General features: G+C 42.3%; 1 protein-coding gene across 2 annotated transcripts in view; it reads right to left on the minus strand.

Annotated features, from left to right (window-relative positions):
- Nucleotides 1-25,094, minus strand: part of NPTN (neuroplastin) — a 43,753-nt gene that overhangs the window by 12,654 nt on the left and 6,005 nt on the right. For both annotated transcript variants that reach the window (XM_019533296.1, XM_019533295.1), the window contains exons 2-5: nt 24,504-24,672; nt 17,177-17,271; nt 4,608-4,741; nt 2,028-2,301 (exon numbers count right to left, since the gene is read on the minus strand). In XM_019533296.1, coding sequence (XP_019388841.1) covers nt 2,028-2,301; nt 4,608-4,741; nt 17,177-17,271; nt 24,504-24,672 — 672 coding nt within the window. The remainder of the gene's footprint in view (nt 1-2,027; nt 2,302-4,607; nt 4,742-17,176; nt 17,272-24,503; nt 24,673-25,094) is intronic.

The raw sequence follows: 25,094 nt of genomic DNA on the forward strand, positions 1-25,094 counted from the left end.
ATTTTCTGAAGCTTTTAAAAGAATGACCGAACCAATAAAGAAAAACAAGGTAGTCAATTCTCGAAGTCAACTACAGACATAGGCGGAGGTAAGTGCTAAGTAAGTTTAGCATAATGTTATTGCAAATGTTTCCAACTCGGTCACATGAAAATCAACTTCCTTTAGAACAGTCTTTACAAGGGAAGAGAGTCTATTGATCCGTTTCCACATTAAGTTGCAACTGTTAAATCCTGTGACCAACTACAGAAGGCCAGTGGAAAAGATGGGTTTGACCCAACAGGCTACTCCCACACCCAACCTAGTGAACATTCCTTTTGGCAAAAAGAGTTTCATAATGGAAAATACAGTAATCAGAAGTTTGGGATTTTTTAGACTAAATTCCCAGACATGCACACAAAATTTTCTAGGCTGGTTTACAGCTCCCCATGGGTGGAGGTGGAGGGGATGAGCTGCTTCTGTGTTCAGGTGCTGTATTGCCAGTCATCACCATAGTATTAGTGAAAATGCCTGAATTTACAGCTGTTAGTTACGCACACATGCATGCACCACTCTCCCGTGTGCATGCCTAACAAGCTTAGCAGGGCCTCTGTGCATGCTTCATAGGCAAGTTTGAAATGCTCATAACTTGGTCAAAGCAAAACCAGTTTCCTCTCAGCTGAAGACATGCACTGCTACCTAATAAGGAACCCTTTCCACATCAAAGAGAAGCTTTCAAGTCTCAGCTGTTTTGATGCGAGATTAAACACGCAACAATTATTTAAAAAAAAAAAAATATATATATATATATAAAAAGGACTTTTTCTATTTTCCAAGGCATTATTCAAATACTGGAGCTGTTTTTGCTCAAAAACTTTGCATCCTTCTATTTTGGGCATGGGAATTTTTACCCCCAAAAAGACATTGTTTTGCCAAGTTATGAAGAACGGGGTTGTATGCTGGCTCTTTTGTACAGCCTTAACTACAAATAGTCATTGCTACACAAGCTGTAATACATTGATGCTTTCAATACCTGTCTGAGATGCTAGAAGGCTTGTCCAGTATTAGAAAATGCTATTGAATCATGATATAGACCCAGGCCACTTGCTTTCTGCGCCCCTCTACACCACTTGTTCCATTACTTGAAAACATCACACCCTTGCAGTGAGCAAGATGGCATACCATCACTTCCTCACTAGGCTTCCTTGGGTAGGAATTCTGGATAAACACTGTAAGCAACTGGGTCTTTCATATACCAGTTTCTCCTCTGAAAATGTCCCCCTTCTTTAAAGAAAGAAAGATATGGTGTAAAAAGCTTGTATTAGTCATAATCGTTTTATCCTCTCTCAAAAGTATCATAAGCATGTTAGCTAATTGATGTTACCAGCCCCCCACGGGGAGATAACCTAGCTCCTCAACTTAGAATTTATCCCACTATTTACTGCTAGGCAAAACCTCCAAAAGCATTAATTGGATTATATATATTCTCAGTTAATGCAAGACATTTCTAAAGTCACTATTTTCAGTCTTAGGTAAGTGACTTTAGAAAGAAGAAGAATGTCTCTTCTCTGATCGTTTAGAAGTCAAAATTAAGGTCCCTTCCCTGAAACACAAAAACCAATCCCCTGCATGTTGTTCAGTCTAACAGAGCTGCCAAACTGAAAGAGGAAATGCTTCCAGGGGCTCCTGGGCTTCATTTTGGTGCCTAATTCAAGTGTTAAATCTAACTTCTCCTAGCAGGCAGGAGAAAATAAGCTACTGAATTTAGTTCTTTTGCAATGAAAGTTAGCAACATGGAAATAAATGTTGTCTTATTCCGTAGCTTGAGAAATCAGAAGATACAAATCTAGGAATTAACAGACAGTACCGTGATTCTGCACAGCTTCTGTAAAAAGCCTAATATTTGGAGAGAAAGTGGCTATTTAGATGGGACAAAGCTTTTTCCAGCTTCATGAACTCTAGTCCTTACTTTCTCCCACTGCTCTGGTTCCTTAAATCAGTAGTAGTATCATAATTTTTTTTTTTAAACGAGTGGCTTAAAGAACACTTACCGTCTGGGACTTCATCCGGCCTCTTCCTCTTCTCATAAACCACTATGATGACAACAAGGATGATGATTTCAGCCAGTATCCCCAAGAAGGGCCAAAGAGGGGCCAGATGGCTACGCACACGCAGAATGGTGATGACAGCACTGGTACCAGCCTGGTTGGTTGCATTGCATTGATATTCGCCGGGATCTTCGGTTATGTCTAGGTTTATGATGCTCAGCTCCGTGTAGTTTTCTTTATTTGTAATGAAGAATCGGCCAGAGGAGTTGTTGATGTCCTGGTTTAAAAAAAAAAAAAAAAAGCTTTTGGTAACACCAAGTGTATCTGCTGCACTTAAAATGCAGATCTACTTTAAAACAAATGTAAAGAGATGGAACACTTACATACATGAGGAAAGAATATTTTTGTGTTGCTTTTTATTTATTTGTTTTTACTTCCACATATCCTGCAACACCAGTGCAGTTGTGATCATGTAAAAAGAATTGTTACATTCCAATTGCAACTCAAACCCACATAACTGAATACGTGGAGCTGAGATGTAGAAGTCCCTACTAACAATATACAGGGTGAGTTTGCCAGCAGGCAAATGTCTATCTGAAAGTCATGACTAATCTGCAGCCTCAAAGCCATTTGAGGGTGCAACACACTTTAAAGCTAGCTATATTTCGACTTCAAACAGGGCTGTTGTTAAAAAAAAAAATGTTCTAACACTTTTCTGGTAGCACTTTTCCACTGAACTCAAGATAAAGACTCCATGAATACACTTGTATTGGGATCTTTCCACCTTGCAAGGGAGTGCCCTAATCACCTGGACATAGGGTATTCTGAGGAGGTCTTTTTCAGTCCCTCCTAGCGCAGTTGCTTCACTTGGTCTGAAAGTCACTGTGGCAGAGTAAGAATGATTAGTGTGATGGATTTGATTGTTATGACATTCATTAGGGTTGCAGATCTTGCTCCAGCAAGTGCTGGTTTAGGCAAACAGGGGAGAGGGAGAGAGAGTGTTAAAAGGTGAGCTTGAGAGACTTCACAGGACCACACAATCTGGTAGTTAGGGCAGACAGGAGAAGAGGAAACTGTAGGCCACTGAAGGCTGTAACCAGTTTGCTGCTGGCTAAAAGCAGTGTGTCTTTATCCCCCTCTTTCTCCAACAGCTTTTTACAGTTAGCTTTTATTTCCACTGCTTTATTGCAAGTCCTGGACATGTTCCATTTCAAAAAGTCAGATAAAACATTTAGTTTTGAACAGAATTTTTCAATGCTTATTTTGGTGAGAAAAAATTCAAATCAGGTTTTTTTCCAAGATTTCATTTCGGCAGCCAACACTCTCACCTTCCCTTCCTCTCCAAGTTCATTATTCTCAATTCCCTACTGAGCATCTTGTTTCAACCTAGCCCATAAATACAAGGTCCTACTCGAGCCAGCTGCAGGTTCTCTGAACACTGAAACAACTGAGGCCAGGATCAAGATACACAGGCGGACCAGTGGGAAAAGGGCTCAGGTCACAAACACAGGGAACACCAGATGAGAACAGAGGCACGATGCTAACCTGCCTTTAACAACACTCTTACTTTGCTGACCAGTAATTAATGAAGAAAAACTTTCAGTCAAGGAGAATGTCATAATTCCTACTAGAAATGCTGCATCATTTCTCCACTGATGAGCTAGTTTCTCAATCCCAGGCACATCACAGTAGGTAAAGACCAAGTGAAGGTCTTGGCCTTGCCTGCCAACCCAACCTCTCATTAAATCTTCTGGCTCAGACATAAGTAGCTGCATGGAAAAATATGCACGTGTAGCAAACATTGTATGATCTTAGCTTGAATGAAGGTGACAGTAACAAATCTCATTTCATAAGTTATATCAACAGTGGCAGGCATCATGGCGCCCCCCCAACCCCAAAGCCCAAAACAAAACCAAACAACAAAAAAATGGCTATCTTCTGCACAGAGCACTGGCTGAAAAGCTTTACCCAAGATGGAACAGTTTATGTTCCAGCTTTTGCATCAACTGCAGTGCAGTAATACCGAAAGTTCAGCGATGTTTCCTGGCTGCACTCGAGATTCTACGATCCAGTTTGCATTGTTATATAAAAGGCAAGTAACTAACTTTAATGGTAGTTTCTCAAAACTGACTGTGAATTATCATTTCGGGAAGTCAGTCTGCAAACTGAACAATGTACCTGGAGAACTTACTTTTAAGTTTCAAATGAAAACAGCCAATACAATGCTGAAAATATTTCAGAAAACTGCCTTTCCTGTTTAAGCTGCCCAGCGCAAATTACACCATCTTTCCATGCTGTTAGCAGTTAATGTCTTTGTCATGCCCAGGAGCAAGTGCAGTGAATAGCTTTTCTTCCACAAGAATGGAGGACAAACACCTATCAATATGCAGTCGCCAGCTGTAGTGCAACGTAAGCAGGATTGTTGCTATGGAAAACAAGTTTTTGCTCTAGTTCACTGAACTTTCAAAGAGACTTACAAAAATAATCTTGATTTTTCAGAGTGCCCACAAGCTGGCAGTGGATAAAGATTCCATGTTGCTTTCTAATGGATATGTCATGCAGGCTAAATTCAGGTTCACTCACCTCAAGCACATCATTGATCCTCTTGCGCCATGTCCATTCAGGATGCGGGAAGCCCACAGACTTGCAATACAGAACTGCTTCCTGCCCTTCATTTTTGTTCTCGCTTCGCTTGTGGCCAATGATTTCAGGGGCAGCTACAAAACACAAACAGAAGCTCTGCATTTACAAACTACTCTTTGAATGTGGCTCTCTCAAGTTCCAATGCCTCGAACAGAAATTTAAACCTACAAAATCTCCAACACCAGGCACCTGCCTTTCCAGGCCAAGCAGAACTTGCACAGCGAGAACAATCCCCATATCTTTCGACCCCGTAACTCAACAGAAGAACAGGGATAATCTGCAGGCTTTTAGGTATTTCTTGCTAGAACTGTACGCGTAGGGCCCAACTGAATTCATGGCAGAAGTGGACTGCACTGTGGCTCCTTTAATCTTGCAAGCTCCCCTGCACACTTCTCCGCTGCCGACTGGTAGAGGGGGGCCCACTTGACTCCCTGATTGGTAAGGAAGCAAAACCCATGGTTTTAAACATGGCACCATGTTTGCCTCCAGCCGCTCACTGACTGAGGGGCCCTGGTGGCCCCGCTGCTTGCTTCTGACTGGCAGGGAGGCAAAAAACGGTGCCGTGCTTAAAACCATAGTTTTTACTTCCCTGCCGATCAGGAGCAAGCTGCAAGTGGGCCCACTCCATCAATCAGTGGTGGGAAGGAGGGATGCGAAGGGGAACCTGCAAGATTAAAACAGCAGGAACGCAGCCCACTTCTGCCATGAATTCGGTAGGGCCCTAAGTATGTGTGGAGAGGGAAGCAAATGAAGAGGTTCAGTGTTGAGGACTCCTCACAAGAGTCATTCTCCAGCTAGTCCTTCCTCTCTGCCAACTTAGGGGCTTGCCAGCACAGTAAGGTAGCTACTCTAATGATACTTGCTTCACAAATGAGGGCTAGTTACTTGGTAACAGGGCTGGATTAGAAGCCTTTCCTCTATCTCAAGGCTCTCCCAGCCACCCTGTTCGGGAGCTCACAGAGTAGAGGGATGAATACACACAATAAGGCCCTTCTCCCAGATCACGTGATGCATGCATTTGTTAAAAGGGTTGTGGCTATTCACTTTGCCAGTTTTGCCTCTGCAGCCTGTCACAGCATAATGCCTCATGAGAGATTATGATGGATCAATGGGCTGCCTGAGCTGAACCTTCACTTCGCAGATGGCATGGTGTGCTGCAGTGACCACCACCTTTAAAACCCATTCGCTTTCTAGCCTGCTAATATTGTCACACGTGGCCTGCTATGTGACCACTGGACACTGATCTGTTAATCCAGTTTAAGTCCAATGTGAGAGCTCCAAAAGAACCCAGACAAAGTTTTTCCAGGGACCTTTCAAATACAAGAGCTTCCTTTGCATCTCTTGAGTTTACACAAAGAAAGGCAGTGACAATCATTTCTACTGAGAAGAGGATTAAAAAGTTCACTTTCCTTACAGCACACGTACAATTGGAAGCAAGTTTGGGGAACTAGACAAAAATATAATATTTGGGTCAGTCACAGCAAATGGAATAGGCACTGCCTCCAAAAGTATTGGACAAAGTAAGGGCCCTTGCTAGCAAATATAATTATGCTGCAACTTATGAATGTTCTTGTTAGCCAGAACTAGCAGCCAATGAAGCTCCCATGATTTCAACAGGGACAGCTATTTTACATTAAAAAAATAAAGGGGAAGGTGGGTGTTAGAGAGCATTTAAAGTATCTGAAAAAGCTTATGAATTTATCTAGCAAAATTCTTTTCTGAAAGTCAAGCGACAAATTTAACAGTATTGCTTTAAAATAGGCTTAGGCTAGATTGGTGAACTCCAGGATAGGTGGGCATTGCAACACCCAAACTTGCCTCATTCACGGGAAGAAACTAGCTGATTATCAGTGCAAGAACAGCATTTCAGATCCACATTCCCATCCAGACAGATTTTTGATCATTCGCTGGTATGCCCCTATATGGCATGTAGCAATACTTTATAAACAGTAAACCTAGGATCTAGATGAGCTTAACAAAGATCCTAGACAGAAAGATGCAGACAGACCACAAACCATGTCACTGGTCAAGGCCAGAAAGAGAATTCGATGGCAGAACCAGTTTAGGCTACAGGAGTCTGACTTCCAGGCTCAGTCTAAGCCACAAAAACAAAAACAAAGCAAGGAAGGCTCTTACTGTACAAAACTGGTTTAGCACATCAATACACACTGGATACTACCCAGAAGAGGTAGTGGCTAACCTCAAATCAGATCACTAACAAACACTGACCACTAGAAAATTTTCCAATTTTAATGGTAGGTTCTGACACTTGGGGGGAAAAAAATCTTTTAAGTGTTTTTTTTTCCTTCTCATTTTGATTTACAGCATCTTTTTACCAAAGAAGCCCAATTAAACAGGAAATGCCATAAAACAGTTTATAACCACATTATACTGGGCTCTTCAAAAGTCAAACAAGATCCAACAGCTGGCAATGGAATCAGGACAAATTTAGCTTAGAAATAAGACAATTTAAAGATAGGACTATTAACTACTGGAACCACTTACCAATGGTTGTGGTAGATTTGCCATCAGTGACATTTTTAAACTCAAGATTGGATGGTTTTCCCTCCCTAAAAGATGATCTAGCTCAGACAAGAACTGAGTGACATCCTGGAATTCATACTACAGAGAAGGTCTGGCTATGTTAGATCTAACCATCTCTTCTAGAGTTATATTCAAAGTATATACTCAAAGGACTGTTTTAACCCCATTTTAAAGATTTTAGAGTATAGTTATTTCTGGCAGGCAAAGTTCCAAAGACAAATGTGTGTGTGTGTGTGTGTGTGTGTATGTATATATATATGTATATATATATATATATTTTTTTTTTTTTTTTTTTAACAGTGGAGGGTCTTTAAGAGATCAGTAAAATCTGCTTGAGGGTTAGTGTTCTGCTGTATGCGAGGACCAGGCTCCATCTGCAGCCTCCATCCCTGGAGATAGTCCACAGCCTACAACCTCAAACAGAGATGAGGTATTTGGACAACAGGACATCAGTTCTTGCAGGAAGAAGGGAATTCCATCATCTGCTCTGAAAGATGGTAAGCACAATGCAAGGGCCTGTGACATAGGCCCTTAACTGTTATGAAGGACACTTCGCCATTAAATTTGGGAAACAGCCATGGGGTAATAGAAGGAGATAAGTAACCACAGCAAGCCCAAGAGACGATCTTGTGCGTTTTGCATTGGTTTAGGGTGTGCTATGCAAGGATTATGTCCCATTTTATTGAACACAACAGGCAGGGGCTGGAAAGCAGAAAAGACAGACTACCAGGCAGCAAGGTGACAGTCCCAAAGCTGACATCACAGGATTAAATCAAGAGGGACTGTAAATTACTCCCATTAGGAAAGGGAGAAACAGGATTCATCGGCTTAAACTGCAGCCTCACACAGTCTCCATCTGTCAGCACAGTTTTCAATGCCATAGATCAGCAGAGAGAAGCAGAGCAGAGCCTTGCAGAGGAGGAAGGTGAAGTAAATCAGCACTGCTAATGCTGGCCCACTTTTACTCCACCAGCAACCTGTGAGGAAAAAAAAAACCAGGGCTGGGGAGAAGCTTTCTAGGACACCATCATGCCAGCTGCAGGGTGACCTAGCATTCTCCTAGAGTCAGGAGATAATTACAGTCCTTTAAGGAAAGGACAACTTTGCTGGGTTATCCCAAAGAGAGCCTGAGTGACAAGAATACATTCTGCTTTCTTCACTGCTAGGCATAGTTATGCAGCAGTCATTTCCAATTCCAGCAGGACCTTGACTATTTCTAGCAGGCAGTCTGATGGGAGCATTGTGTGGAATATTAATAATCTAGAGCTTCCTAATGCTAGCTGGTGTCATGAATGGCTGAGAAGTTAGCCTGATATTTATTTTGCTAACCTTCTGACCAGCTGTCAGTGCGTTTCACTATGCCTACTGCAATGAACTTCAGACCAGCCTGGCTGACCTGGGTCAGCAAATCAGAAATAGGAAAATATCCTCCTCTAATTTAAGGGATATTTTATACAGTTCTGGTCCAGAGCCAGCAGAGCAAGGGAGAGGTTTGGTAAGCATGGAGTGAAACAGCTTCTGTTCATACGTGATCTAGTTTTCATTTAAGCTGAACAGCAGTGTTTAGCACACTGGAAGCCAGGAACGCCCAAACTTGGAACCCAGCTTTGACCTCAATTTGCTGGGTACCTGCGGATGAGTCGTATGCAGCAGCTGCTGCCTTCCCAGTAAAAATGGGCTAAAGCTTTTTCCCTCTGCGTTACCTCACCACCTTGCAGGAAAATAATTCATTTTTTATAAAATATCATTATTTATGCATTTTTTTCCTTCGGTGTCTGCTATAAAGAGAGGAAAATACTATATACCTCAATGCAACAGACCTCTCTGAAATGAAGTCTAGGACAGCAACAAAAACCAGTCCGTGTCATAATTAGATTTCAATTTAATATTACATCTTGGCTAAACTTAATTCATTACATTCTAAACCAGGAGAGACATTCTTGATATAAGCAACACTTTTCCTGCTGTGGGTAAGAAATCTCTTCATTTACAGCGTAGTGTGGAATGAAACACTGAAGCCAATGAAAGAGAAACAGTTTTTTCCTGCAGAAGATCACATTAAGCGGGGATGAACTTCTTTACCACCCTCACATCTTCAAGCAGACCGTGTAAACCACCACAGAAGATACTGTACCAGTCAGCTGAAATGGGAAGTCTGCAGAGCACTCCAGAAAGGATTTCCTTTCGAACATGACCTACAATGCTGCTTCTGACTTCAAGGAGGGATTTGTCCCATTGCTTCCAGTGGAAACAAATGAAAACAGCATGGACCTATCTAAAGGCAGAATTGGATGTATATCAACAGCTGTCATGCAGAATAGGTCAGAACCATAGCCCAATTTCTATAGCCCTTTGCAACATTCCCATTAAAAATACTTACTAGGAAGAGTAGAAGTGGGTAAAAACATTCTTGCATATATCAAATTTTAAGCATCTAAAAGGAGCATTTATGTATGAGATATCTCAAGAGGATGAGTTGGCAGGTTAGAAGTTCATTTGGTTTCTCTGCACTTCTCCAAGGGTATAGTACTACACTGAAAGAGTAAATGCAAAGGATGCCCCCGGTAACACACTTTAGAGCCTGGCATGGAGAGTCCTTTTATGGAGTATGACCTGTCCACCCAAAACCTGAGTTCTTGTTGGAAAAGGCAAGAAGTTGGGCATCTAAAGTCATGGCCAGGCATATCCAGACAGGTGCTGAGCCACAAACTAGGAAAAGATTAGCCAGGACCTCTCCAGTCTGGGGACTCTGCCAGCGTAGATACTGTTTGCCCTGATAACTTCAACTGCAAGATACAGCAGTTCTGTGAGGGTGGTAAGTAGCGGTGTGCGAAACAGGCCACAGTCAATTATGACTGAATTGAGGACAGAGATCAGACTGCTGATTCGGATCACTGTCGCCGATTTGATTCAGCCGAATCTGAATTTGGAGATTTGATGCTGATTTGGAAAAATCAGTGATTCAGCCATAGACACAGCTTTAAATGTTTTTTCTACATGCCTCGAGGTACCAGGCGCAGCTCATGAACACTGCAATGGTGGGGTGGATGAAGCATCCCACAGGAGGAGTGCAGGGTGTACTCGGCAGCGAACCCGGAAGTGGACCAGAAGTACTTCTAGTCCACTTCTGGGTTCACCGCTGAGCACGTGCCCCACCCTGGCTTGGCAATCAGCCACGGGTGGACCCTGGGTGCCCCCTAACCCAGGAGGCACCAGTTGCCAAGCCAAGGGGTGCTTCTGGTCCACTTCTGGGTGCACCGCCAAGCGCACTGGGGACCCCCCTGCACTCCTGTGGGACACTCCATGTATCCCAGCATCGCAGTGTTCATGAGCCACCTGGTATCTTGACGTATGTAGGAAAAAGCATTTAAAGCTGTGCCTACATCCGAATTATTGAATGTCTCTGAATTGATTTGGAGGCTTCTGATTTGATTCAGAGTGATTAAAGGGCCTCCTGATTCAATTTGGATTCGGAGATTCAGCTGCCAAATCAGGCCAAATCTCCGCCGGATCAAATCAGTGACCGAAGCTTCACACAGCCCTGGTGATCAGAGCTCTTTTTTTGTTGTAAAATTGCTGCATTGGCTTCCTGGAACAGCTGGGGCCAGACTAGCCAGTGATCATGGCAGAGAATTACAGACACACCTTCCTGCCTAAGAGTCAGTGGAAGGAGCATTCATTTTCTTAAAGGCTCTTTATCCTTTTGTTTGGCTCAAGGCCAAAGCATTGCATTAGAAGTGCAGGCATTGTATGTAGAAGCTAAATGCCTCTGAAGTGGGAGGATGTTAAGGTAAGTGTTCTTCAGAAATGATTCCCCTGGAAACTGGCTGCTAGCACCCAGTGATGACTACCCCAAGTTTATTATTTAAGAAGCTAATTCCCCAACAACATAAATGAGACAGAAGGGGAGGTCAAAGGATCCTTTGTGGGTGGAAAAAGAGAAGCAATAAGTCTTATTTTTTTCATGCTTCGGGGCAAAGTGCTTTCCTTTTGGTGGCAAGGCAAGGTGGAGAGAATGGTGTCTTCTACTTTCAATGGGGTCATCTTACAGCCTCTTTGGAGCCTTGATCCTTATGAATTTCCTCTGCTTGGATATACATGAAGAACTGGAAACTTCTGGTTGGAGCTGCTCCTGACTCATCTCAGGGTTGTGGCTATAGCAATTTAGCAGCATGTATGCTATGGTGGAAAGAGGATCAGGACAAGCAGAAAAACAAGCTTGTTGCCAAGAAGTGTAAGGATGATGCACAGACACCTTTTACCCTTTAACTCTTCCTCCCATCCCTCCCCCAGAGGAAATATTTTATCCTCTATTTTATATTATTCTGGAGATTTGCTGAGATCTGAATGACAGTGCTTCAGCAGAAACAAACCTGTCCCAAGCAGAACAGGGGCAAAATTGAAAAAGACTGCAAACAAGGAGAAGAAATAAGCTTAAAAAACAGTTCATCTAGGCTGACAGAAAGGCTCACCCTCAAGGTTCAGATGACAAAACACTGGACTGACCTCTACTGAACATTTCACTGCAAAAGCAAGAATGAAGGAAGGGGAAAACACACCTCTACTGAATGTAAAATACCCTTCAAAACAGAAAGACTAATGAAATAAGTGTTTCTATGTTCATTTTACGTTTGTTAGATGATCACAAGCTTTCTAACAAGCTTATTCAAACTAGCTTGCGAGTCCTACAGCTCCCAATAAAAGGAGAGGAGTAAACAATGTGCTTTTTGAAGCTAAACATTAAAGAGTGGGACTGCAGACTAAATAATCTTAAAAAAGAAGTTTAATGCTAGAAGATTGAGGTGGAAGCAGAACACTGTCCCTCGCTTTAAAAGGAGGCAGGGCAGGGTGGCATCTTATAAACAAACTTGTTTGGAGGGGTCTGAAGAAGTTGGTCTCCAGGATGCCACCCTTCCTAGCTTTCTGCCTAACTGCAGACTAACATGGCTACTTACCTCTCATTTTAAAAAGGTAGTTATAGTTAAGTCGGGGGACTAATTTTGACAACATTATTTTAAATTTGTTTTCCAGACACATTCAGTTCTGTTTGAAATCCACTGTGCAAGTTTACAAGTGATTCACATGTTCCTGGACTCTATTTACCCATGGAGCAGTTATTGAGACTGACAGACATAAAGAAAGGCTATAAACAGGCAAGGGAACAAAAGTCCAGCAGCTCTGATGCTGCTTAGATTACATTTCAGCAGACATGCCACAATGAGTTCAATTCCAGGTTGTCCCAGAAATCAGTATTTTGTTCTGGAGGAACTCATATCCAAGACCAGATTTACAAAGTTACATCTGAAACTAAGCGACCAGTTCTATGCTTAATTTATGAGCATAAATATCCAATACACATGCACCCAGGGGCCATGGCCAGATGTACATTTGTAGTGCACTTTGAAAAGCTACAAAAACAGCACTATAAGGGAGGACAGATGTGCAGATTCACACCCTGCTCAAAAAAAGAGTGCTACAAAATCAGTGCCAAGGCATTCAGGGACATATTGTCCAGCCAAGGGCTGGCGGCAACAGTGGCTTGCTTGGTTGTGGCTCTTACTGCCCTCCACCCACCCATCCACCCACACAATAGGGAAGGGGAGCCTATCAGTGAGCAGCCTACCTGCTCATTTGACAGCCCACTACCACTGTGGCAAGCAAAGCTGCCCCCCCCCAGGATTGGGGGCTTCGGTACACTCACAGACAGCCCATCTTGGGGTGGACTGCAGCTCTGATGACAGTGGTAGTCAGCGAGCAGTCAGCCAGCAGCACTTCCCTACTCCTTCAAAGCTGTGCTCAGTGACTGTTCAACCTCACTCTCGCTCCCCCTTTGGAAGGAGGAATGGAGCATTATGGGAGGCTAAGGGACGACCAAAAGCTCCCCTCCCTCCAATATATTACAGCATAACATACAGATGTTATAGGTGGTGCTAAAACCCCCCCAGCACTACAGAGAAGCTTCCTGTAGTAGGCTACATCCCTTGGGCTGCAGCCCAACTATAGGCAAGCAGAAACTGATTGTAAGCCTGCCTCAGAAGACTGAGCCAGCTGATGGGGTAATTAGCTGGCCCGTGGGAGTTAAAAGGCTCCTACAAGGGAGCTGAGGGGGAGAGCTCTGAGGCTCTTGGATGAGCTTCAAAGGCCATGCCAGAGTTGCTGCTCTCCTGGGGGTCTGGAAGAGGACCCTGAGTGAAGCCAAGAGACTGCAAGTTTACTGGAGAGAACAAGAGTGACAGGGAAGAGTGTGGGCTCCTGGTGACAAAACCAAGCCTGGGCACTCTTTCTAGGTCTGGGAAAACACCATTTGCTATCTGAGTGTTTGTTTTACTGTTTATGTTGATTCCTGCATAGAGGAAGTTTGCCCCAAGGAAGCAGAGACAAATCAACAAAGACTGCAAACCAAGACTGTTTGAGCTAAGCACAGTTACCTAGCCCGCTACTCTCTCATTTCATCCAAGAACATTTCTGTGGCACTTCAACTATTTTTGTACCGCAGAGGGAGCACGAACATCTATACGCTGCACTTCTGTAATACTATAGATGTAACATCTGACCACAGCCAGGGTCAGTTGAATATTAAGTGGTCACGTGCATGTACTCGGATCCAATTTGGGAATCATTGTTTATCTGTATAAAGTGACATGCAAATGTATGCACCTGACTTCAGAAAACGTACCACAAAGTTTTCCACTGGCTAACTTTACTGTTGGAGCAGTAAGCTAATCACCACCTCCAAAATAAAAAATTAGCAATACTTCATTTCAGAACTAACATGAGGATGTGATTCAGTGAAATTCTATGCAAGAGACCATGCAAGTTCTAGTATTAATGCAATAACTCTTGCAGTATTAAATCAGCTCTTTGAACAGAACAAATTTAAATGCAATTCTTGGACACCCTAGCTTGTAGTTATCTTGCAATCTTCATCTTAAACTGTCCTACATATAGCCCTATGTTATCATTACATATATTGTGTGAAAGCTTAGTGGCAAAGTAAATTTGCATGCTACAATTTGATTTTACAGGAGACTTGATAAGGAGTCCCATTTCATCAACACCCAATACATTCCTGTCTGTTTATAGAGATTTGTACAACGGCATAGGCTAGGAATAGCCACGGCATTACAAAGAGTGCCTGAAGAATAGGGTCAATGAGTCCAAGTTACTGACTGCTGTGCAAACTGCAAGTATCACTTCTCCCAAGAGTGGTGCTTAACAGTCATTAACTTATAATTGGTAATGAGTACTCAGTCATGTATATTTATGTGTAATTATCTATGGAAAGTGGTTAGTGTAATTAACTATTTTTATGCTTCTGCCCTTTGTGTCAATGGTTCAATCCAGGAAACAGGATTTCCCCTTCCATAATCCCATGCTCCTGCCACTCCTCATGATTCCCAGGGTTTTTTTTTCAGTGTTCTTAACTGCCCATGAATGGCATGGCAGCCACACTTTGGATAATGCACAGCCTACATCTTCTGAAAGTGCTCTAAACAGAAAGGGGCCATCTTCTGTCCTTTATCAAAGCTAAATTGTTACATTTCCCTCCTCTGGAGATGGCCTGTAAGTATCATCCCCAAAGCAGCCTAATTCCAAGGGCATATTAATAAAGAAACATTAAACAGAAAATTCAGCAGGAATAAGAGGCAAAAAAACTGCACCTAATCTACAGGTTCCCAAAAACAAGCATGCCTTGTACTTAAGGCAATTCAAACAAAGCAACAAACGGCCATATCCTTCCTTTTCTACTTATTAGGTACCTAAGCATGAAAACAGGTTTTCAGGCACGTGAACAGAGTGGAATAGGATAGCAGTTTTACAGCTAAATTAATCTGGTTGTCTAACAGATGGAATAGACTGGCCCCAAGTCTTACCTACTCAGAGTTATGTATCTGTGGTTGCTTCTCACAGACTCCTGATTGAAACAAGTGCATTTCCTTTCTCTTCCCCTAGTCCTAAAGAGGCTGTACTCTTCTTTGAGTCAGTGGTGTTTTAGGGCTGAGCATTACAATAATTTTGTAGCTATTTTTCTATGGTGACAATTCAAAAAATCACAATAGCATGTAGAATTCACTTGCTCCTTGGAAAGCCAGCAACCAACATACTCCATATATCACCAGGTCCAACTTCTCTAGATACCCTTGCTAAGATCCCCTCTCAGATGCCACTTCAAAAAGAAATCCTTGAATCAAGACAGGAATTAAACCACTTTTCTTGTTATAACTGGATTAAAATCCTCTGTTTGCATGGCAATAGTGTATGTCCTATACCACTGCTTTACTTGCTAGAAATGATGATGCAACTCCCTTTACTCCTAGTTATTATTTTTTAAACATCAAATAAATGTCACTCAGACCCTGTTGCAATACCTGGTCTCTCACCTTCACTTTCCCAACTAATTTAGTAGTCCAGTTAAGCTGTGTCTCCTGGTAGAGGTCTGAAATTCCTAAGGTATCAGTTAACTATTTCTGTTTACCAAAGGCCTTCCTTATGCTATATCACAGGAACCTATCTGATGACAAATCAGAGGCTACTCTACGTGAACTGGAATGGGGATACCAATAGTTAGGAGACAATGATCTGTTTCCCTTTGCTTCTTGACAGACTGAAAAGAAGCCATGTACAAGCCTTTACATTTTTTAAATAGGAAATGTGTAGGCAGGATTGGAACCGAGTGACTCTAACAAAAATCCAGACATTCAAATTAGTTTGGTTTATGACATCTTTATAAAGCAAAGAGCAACAAAAGCCAAGGAATGCCCAAGTTGACTGTTAGCATTTGGACCCCCAAAGATTCTTAGCTGCCTTTGATTAACAAAGCTAATCAGTATTTCATTAATGCACTGAGTTCAGCCTGAAAAAGATCAGAGAAAAAAGCAGTAGCTACTGTTGAGGGGAAAGTTCTCTCTCTCTCGCCTGGGCCAATTGCTTTGTTAATTATTCAAAGTGAACAAAACAAGCAAATCACAAGAATATGTTAGAGCAGTGCCAGCCAACCCATGGCATACAGGCCACAAGTGGCACAGGCAGCCACTGTGTTTGGCACGCAAGCCCTGGACACTGAGTGAAAGGGGACCCCAGCAATGGGGCAAGAACTGGGGGTGAGGAGAGAAGAGCTGGTGCTGGCTTGAGGGTTTGCCCCTGTGGGAGCTTTGAGGGTAGTTGTTGGCAAATTCAGCTGTTGTCATAACCTGCTGGCAATGGGATTTGGTAGCACTGGGCAGTTGTGGTAGCTGATTATAATGGCACTTTCTCATTGTTTGGACTCAAATTTGTGGCAAGTGTATCACAAACAGTTGACCGCCGCTATGGTAGAGTCTCTAGACAGGGCCATTTCCTTTTAAACAGGAATAGAAAGTTTAATGCAGCTAGTTAGTAATAGAAAGAACCACTGGCCAAAAATATAAATTGACTGTACTGTTGGATCCTCTCTTTAAAATTACATTCATAATCTATTAAGTACCAACGATTTAAATCTCCAAAATAGTTCATAAAAGACATCAGTTCAGTATTAAATGGACAGAGCAGGAGAAAAAAACTGTGTCCCTGAAGGGAAGTAACTGAAATCTAACGTCAATCCTTGGTGAGGATCATCCATACTTTGCCACCTTTTAAATGTGGCTCCCCAGCAAAAATCTGGTGTGGGTCAACTTCAAATGGGTTTACTTTTCTAAGATGCTGGGTTCATAACCTTTATACTCAGCAATCCCAAAAGGGACAAAATACTCCCCACAGTATGCCACGAAAGCATTCACAGGCAGCCGCAGAAATCTTAGCCTTGCATGCATGACAGTACAGTAATCGTTCTACTTTGTGATAGGTAATAAGGGAAATATGGGTCAACTTGAGTTAATCCTGTAAAGTGAATATACCCAAAGAGGGCAAATAGCAACATGGATCCAAGAAAAGAAAGGGAAGGAAACTGCTCAAACACTTAGCTTTCAGAAGAGAAAAACCAAGAGTACCTTTCACTTCTATGGAGATGTTGGCTACAGGAGAGCTAGCAAACGTGAACACGCACAAGTATTCCCCTGACTCTTCTGCTCTGGCCTTCGTAATCCTGCAGGCGCAAGGAGAGAATACATCACTGGTATTAGGAATTGTTTTCATAACTGAAAAGTAGACAGGCTGACAAAATGTTTTGGAGATTTTCATTTTTTTTTCAGAATAGCACCATGGATTGATTAAATTGGTTTGATCCTGCAATAAACCAGTATCTTATTGTGTTTCCCTATGCAACACACAAAAATTCTAACCTTTTGGTATAATAATATCAATTTATCTAGCAACATCTCACTTACTGTAAAGCAACAAGAAATTTCACCACTTTTACACTAAGTTTGATATGAAGTATGCACAAATCACAATTCTAATCCATCTTTTTGGTGCCCAAAACCACTGCATTGATTGCTAGCAACTGGACAGAGACTATTCCTCACATAAATAACAATTTCTCAAAAGATGCGACTTATACATCAGTCTATATCATAAAGCAGTCATGGTACAGCTATTTACAAGGATCTGATTGAGGTTAGATACAAGCTTAAGAGTGACAAAATCAAAACATGATCATTTTATTCCAAAAATACTATTGATTTGTTTTTAACTAATAGCCAGTGGATCTATCAACTGTTTTCCTATTCAAACTGGTCTTGGAAAAATTCCCATGCTCTAAGCTAGGAAAACCACGTAAAGAAACCAACGCTTTTTTGAAGAAAAGGACCTGGGGGTTACAGTGGACAATAAGCTGAATATGAGCCAACAGTGTGCCCTTGGTGCCAAGAAGGCTAATGGCATACTGGGCTGCATTGGTAGGAGTATTACCAGTAGGTCAAGGGAAGTGATTATTCCCCTCTATTCAGCACTGCTGAGGCCACATCTGGAGTAGTGTCCAGTTTTAGCGCCCCCCAACAACAGAAAGGAAGTGGACAAATTGGAGAGAGTCCAGCAGAGGGCAACAAAAATGGTGGGAGACATGACTGATCAGGAAAGACCGAGGGAACTGAGCTTATTTAGTTTAGAGGAGATGGAGGGGATTCAACAGCAGCCTTCAACTACCTGAAGGTTGGTTGCAGAGGATGGAGCTGGACTGTTTTCTGTGGCAGCAGATGACAGAACAAGGAGCAGCTTTCTCAAGTTGCGGCAAGGGAAGTTAAAGTTAAACATTAGGAAGAATTTTCTCACTAGGAGGGTAGAAAAACATTGGAACAGGTTATCCAGAGAGGCTGTCAACTCTCCATCCTTAGAGGTTTCCAAAACCCGGCTAGACAAAGTTTTGGCCAGGATGATCTAGTTGGGGATGGTCCTGCTCTGAGCAGGGGATTGGACTAGATGTGACCTCTTAAGGTCTCTTCCAGCCCTAACTGTTTATATTTCTATATGCTGGGGTTTGCTGCAACTGAAATGGGGGGCAAAGAGCTGAGGACGCAAAAGCCGCATTTCTATTCGCTCTGCAGAGAATAAATGCACCTCACGTTTCTTCCACCCTTCCCTTGACTGAAAGGTCCTTGGGCCTCTTACGTCAAGAATACACAGATGAGCAGAAAAGCTTCAGAAAACAGATACAAAGGAAACAGTGTACTAGCACATGGCAATTTCTAAGACACTTATCCTGGGTCAAATCACTTTAACATGACACTTGCCCAAACACACTCAGAGCAGCATGTGTATATTAAATCACCATACCCCTTTTGGATGGTATCTCTTTTCTACACATAGGTAAACTGTGGGAGGGGGAATGGATTTCCACACAAACACAGGATAGTTATTTACTGTAGCAACTATAGTTTTTAACAATGGCCAATTTCATGGATTCAGACTGCAGGAAGTGTGCACCTTGGAAATGCAAAGTCAAAGCTCAGGTGGTCCTGTCTGTACCCTTTTACAGAAGTAGTTCTCCTTAATTTCAAATTATAAGCATTTTGTCTTTAAAAAATTTGACAACCTATATTAAATCCTACACAAATCTATTTAAAATCATTCACATGACATAATTACAACAGCACCTGTTTGCTGCCAAAGCTTTAAAAAAATGTCAAAATTACTAAACTAAGTAGGGGAAGACAATAGCTAAGCACCTGGAACCCAAGTTTGCTGAAGGATAATCAGTTCTCAGTAGCTACAGGCTTTTCTGCCAGCGCTCCTAGATATTCTTCATTTCAGTTTAGGTCATTCCAATAATCAACTCATTCAAAACTGAGGACTCCAATTAGGAGTAAAAGATGAAAGATGGTTTCCCATTTGCTAATCCAGAAATAAAAACCAGATTAATGGTTGAGATATACCAGTTCTAAAGATCTTGAAGGACACTATGACCAGAAATAATAGATTTAATAGTTGCAGAGAATACTTTAATCAGTTAGTTGTAGATACAAACTGTTTTGATAAACTTCTCCTTGTGCATCCAGCACCTCTTAAATTTCATTTAGCTATTATAAAACTTAAAAAGGATTATTTTCTGCATGCCAATTATAATCAAATGACTACCGAGAAGCAGCTTGTAACAAATTAAAATAAAAAAATAATATAACAAAGCATTATTAAACAAGTATAAGCATAATATATAGATTGTGCATCACTCTGGACAGCAACAAGGGGGGTCCAGGAAACATTGTGAGGATAGACAGAGCTTCCACTTTCATACCTGTGGTAGAGATAGTTCTGTGACATGCAGCAGACACTGCTTTACACTTGGAATCCCAGCTAGCTTTTAGTTTCATGTAGAAATGGACGGGACTCTCATACTATCTGTGTGGGGAAATAATACACGCAACTTGGCAGATCACATTGCAACAAAAACAAGCCCTTTAAAGAGACCTAGCAGTTTAGTCTCCCAACTAAGAAGTGAATGGAGCTTCAGGGAAGGGCACAGGAAGGTTTAAGTTAAAAAGCAACAAAAACCACCATTCAAACCTACTCAGAGGAGAAATGTGACCCTATGGAACAGTATGTATCATGGGTCAGCCACTAATGCATAATTTTTTTTACTTCTGAGCTGATGTGACTGTCACCAGGAATGAAGTCTTCAGCATGATAAGAAAGATGCGTTTCCCAGTTGCCCTAAATGGGTTTGTCAAATAAGAGTGCTCACTAATCTACTAATTTAAGGGCAAAAAAAAAAAAAAAAGAAGCAGGCCCTTTAAAAACTCGTCACTGTGGGATGTGGGAGGGTGGGGAAGAGGAAAGCAAAACCCCTTGTATTTTGTGCTACAGGGAAAAAAGAAGACAAGGGTCTTTAGGCAAATCTGATGTCTTATTAGGCCAACTCAGATAGTTGGAAAAATTCTTTGCAAGCTTTGCAAAGGAGAAAGGAATGAATTTACAAAAGCTGAAAGGGGCATCAAATGGTTTTACACCAACATATGAACAGGTGTGCAATTGCTTCCAAAACGAATTGTTCTGGCACTCTGAGCACTCCCTCACTTGCCTCCAAACAAACTGTGCTGGGTAAGCTGCTCTGCTGAGGCAGTCGGCCAGGCTGACGGAAAGCCTGTGACAGGGCAGTGAACACACCAGGTCCCATTCAGGTGCCAACTGACTGCCCTGCTGATTGTTACGTCAATGTGGTATCATTATTTAATAGTTTGAGAGAGGCCCTTAAAATAGAGGCTGGGAAGCTCTACAGGCCAGATGGGCTGCTCTCACCTACAGGATACTCATGTAGAGAATGGTGTTTTCTATTGCCCAAAGCCTTTAAAATTGTGAACTAACTCCCAAGCCCTGTGTACTTGTTCTGATTTCATCATCTAGAGGCAAACGCCACTGCAAGTTTGCCAGTGTGCCCTAACAAGAAGTGAGGTCCTTTAGGTACAACAGAGCACATGTGGTCTTGCTCCCCCCTATCCCAATAGGGATGAAAGCCTGGAGAGACAAATTCTTGGCTACATTAAGGGGTGTAGGTTGTAGCAGCGTTGGTCAAAGGACACACAGGCAGACAAGTTTCTTTGGGTAAATTCAGTATCTTTTAGAAGAGCATAGACCAGCTGCAGACACTTCCTCAGCCTGATGAATGGCCTTTTTTACCCAAAAGCTTGCAAACAAGAAGTTCTCCAACCATTTTACTTGGTCTAATAAAAGACATTGGACATACCCAAAGAACCTTGTCTGGCTGTGTTAAGAATGCTTGAGGCAATAGGTAAAAAAGTCACCTTATGTTTGCAATACAAATGTTTTTGGTGCTATAACCCATAACTGTTTGTAGCTGGCAAGTTATTTGCTGTTCTGCCGAACAGATCCTGAAATTATTTATGTTTACCAGGAGGAGAGAAAAAGGGGAGGGGGGGGAAGGAGGTACCAATTTTGACACATGCCCCTAAGGAGTCTTCACGCTTCCTCTGAGAATTTCATCCTGTTCCTCAGACAGGAATGATCTTAGCGCAAAGATATTCTCAGTGCTGACAAGATGCGCAATGAAAGAAAAGTTGTCAGATGAGCAAAAAGCAAATGCAAGAGTGAGGGAGAACATGGCACCAGCCAGGTATGGAGTCCTGTACATAAGGCCACTGTGTAGCTCATGATGGTCCTGCATTAGATCCCTCCTATGAAGTCTGGGTCTGAGGCACTGCAGAAGAACCAGAGGTCCCAGGATGGTCAAGGGACCCTCATTCTTCAATACCTGTGTAGACAAACCTGCAGGTGGGGAAGGCCTGGACTGCAACCAGGGAAGTCAGTATAGGTGCCAGGTACCAGTCACACAGTAGACGAATATGTAGCCAAATGCCAAGTAACCTTAGGAGCTGGGATCCACTCAGACAAATTGAAAGGTGTTAATGGACGTCTTATCATTTGAGATCCCAAGAAGCCTTCTGCTGAGAAATCTAGCTATGGAGATACGTGTCACTGGTCAGTTTGAAGCTTTAGTGCGATACAGAGTATAGAGATAGAGCTGATCTTTCTTTTATTCTCAAAGTGGCTGCAGGGTTTAGCTGTGTTGAGACACACCCCTGCCACCTCCAGAAGACAGAACTGGGGGCTGTATCCTAGGCACCTGTCGAAGTGAACAGGTGCCAAGGCAGATGCTTCCTGTGTTGTCACCAGAGCTACAGAATCCATAAAATAGGTCCCAGAAAGGTCTTTCTACAGCTTCTGATTTAGCCAGTACTGGGTAAGCAATTTTCTGCAAGAGCAGAGGTGGAGAAATTTGAACTCTCAAGCCTGTAAGAGAAGGCAGGCCCAAAGTCAGAGCAATAAAATGGTCTCCCATTTAGTGTCAAAGAATCTCAGCATAAATCAGCTGGGAGCCTTACTTGTCTCTTCCCTTTAGCACAGGGAGTGAAGGCACAGCAAATCAGACACTGAATTATGTTGCAGGTACCACCCTGATACAGAAGGTACCAGATGTGGACACTGGTTTCTGGGACGATAGCTGGGTGGGAGGCATGTCTTGAAGTTCTTATGGGGCTCTGGATTCAATACCATCTGGGGAGGACTAAAAGCTGTCATGTTAAGGATATACTATCTACACCAAGCTATTCTCTGCTACTCCCCACCACTTAGAAGAAAACTATGCTAAGGAAAGAGCTAACCCAAGGACTTAAAAGGAAAGCTCCATTTGCTCTGCTGTGGCAACAAAAGGAACCATAGTAGTTGAAGAAGATGCATTCCACTACAGAGTGGATTGAGGACATGGTTAAATTCATAAGACTTCCAATGACTGCCTAAAAGGACACAACTTTTCATGGCAATTCCCACTACTCAAATATAGAGAATATGCTTGTGAATTTGCACTTTTGAATTATGTCTTTTCTAGCCATACAAGATGTAGAAATTCTCCTGTAGGGAACTGAGAGATGTAATATACAAGCATACTGAGGGGACTCTTCTTCAGGCAACACTTGAATTGTGGCACTTACAGCACTGATTCTTACTGTATGCAAGAAAATAGGCTAGGAACAGACATTATATTTGTCCCAGAACAGAGAAGTCCCAGGACTGGAAAGGGACTTGTGTATATGCCAATCAAGGTTTGGTGAGCAGCTAAACACACTGCCACTTTTATTCCATTAATTCAATAATGCAATCCCAGGACAACTGTTCAGATACACTTTACAATGTCCCACAACAAACTGTTAGCATTTCTTATTCCATGAATCTTTTTAGGGTCTGCACTACGATAATGGAGATAGATGTCTAAATGACTGCACTTGGTCCCTAAAAGAAAATGGTTTCTCTAGGGAGAAACGTGCCTTGTTTGTAACCTTAGCTACAGGCTCAGGTACTACAGGTTTCCCTCACTTTATGCAGGTTCTGTATGTGCAAATTTGCTCTTATGTGATGACCCTTCTTATACCAAAAATTCATTATATGCAAAGTAAATTCATTCTTATGCAATTGGTATGGTGGAAGCCTGCAGTCAGCTGCTTTGTGAGGTGTATTGTGGGAGTGACGCACACAAAGATATAGTCTCCTGTGTGGATCTGTGCTCCTTGCTCGTTGTCTGCGATGTGTTTCTGTAGTTGCCATCCCCACATTCACCACCAAACACCCTGTGCTTGTGTAGTGTCTGCTGTTGGTGAGTACCCAAATTGTCTTGTAAAAGTGGTAAAAATGGGTCTGGGGGTCAGTACAGTTAAGGTCTTGGAACGTATCCCTATTTGTTACATTGTAAAGTGGGCTCCCTTTATGTGAATTCCAGTTATGCGCCGTTTTCCAGGATGTGCACAGCATAGAGTGAGGGAAACCTGTACTGCACTAGCTCAAAACAGAGTTCAGTCTCCTCCTGTCTGTACTTCAGAGACCTGGATTTACTTTAAACAAGGTCTAGAACCACCAAAGCAAAAGTAGTTTCAGCTCTCCACGGCAACTCAATCCACAAAGAGAAAGAGACAGAGAGATGCAAATAGACATCTTGTAATGTAACAGAATGTGGCACAATATCATAGTTTCCTTTCCCAGCAGAATTTAAGGTCTACATATCCTGGTTCATATGTTGCAAACCTACTTCAAAGTAGTTGTAAGTAGCTGTGCTTGGAATTATGGGACAGGTATCAAAATACACATACTGCAGTATTTGAATGGGAGTGCCAGGGCATGAATTAATGATCATCTCTATGTGGGGGGAAGGGGTGTGGAAAAAGCACTGCAGTATTTCAGAACTACTTTTCTCAAACTCTTCAACTGCTCCCCTCAGCCTGGAAATGGTGCGACCCTCCACTGTAGAAGTCTTGTGCACTGTGTTCAGCCATCTTGTAGCAGAACCAGAAACAGAACCTCGGAGTCCTGACCTCTCGTCTCTACAATTGCAAGTTGGAAAGCTCCAGTGTGACAGCAGAGTGACTCTCGTTACAGACTTACTTGTACTCTGTAGTGTTGGTATTCTTTCTAGTGCCAGGAATCTCTTCCCCGTTCTTCATCCAAAAGCTGCTTTGGAGAGGGCTGGGATTTGTGGTGAGGTTGCACTGCAGTATGATGGGGATCGCAGATGGGCGAATGGTCACTTCATCGCTGGCATTGATCCTGGGCTCTGAAACAAAGTATACATTAAACAGTCATAAAATCTCAGCTAACAACTGCCCCACAAACTCTAGTCTACGGTTCAGAGGAGAGTTGGGAAGGGAAAAAAGACTACACAAGGAATACTGCTTCACTATTTTGGGAGACATCAAGAAAGTCACACAAAAAAAACCAAAACAGCTGAGCACTAGTGAAGGCAACAGTTGAAGGACTGGCTCCCCTACATGGAAAAAGTGGTTCAATTATTTTTATATTGTTCATTTACAAGGTAAAGGCAACCTCTAAACATTGCAGAGAAATACATATATTTAAATCTGGCCTTTGTTTTATTTTATGCAATGGAATCTGGGTAGCTGAGGATTATGTAAGTGAAAAAAAAATCAGTTTCTTTTCATCTCTTAAGGAAGTAATTTTTTTCTGGATATTATTCAG

The sequence above is a fragment of the Crocodylus porosus genome, unplaced genomic scaffold, assembly GCF_001723895.1.
Source record: "Crocodylus porosus isolate Cpor-Errol unplaced genomic scaffold, CroPor_comp1, whole genome shotgun sequence".
Classification (NCBI taxonomy): Eukaryota; Metazoa; Chordata; order Crocodylia; family Crocodylidae; genus Crocodylus; species Crocodylus porosus.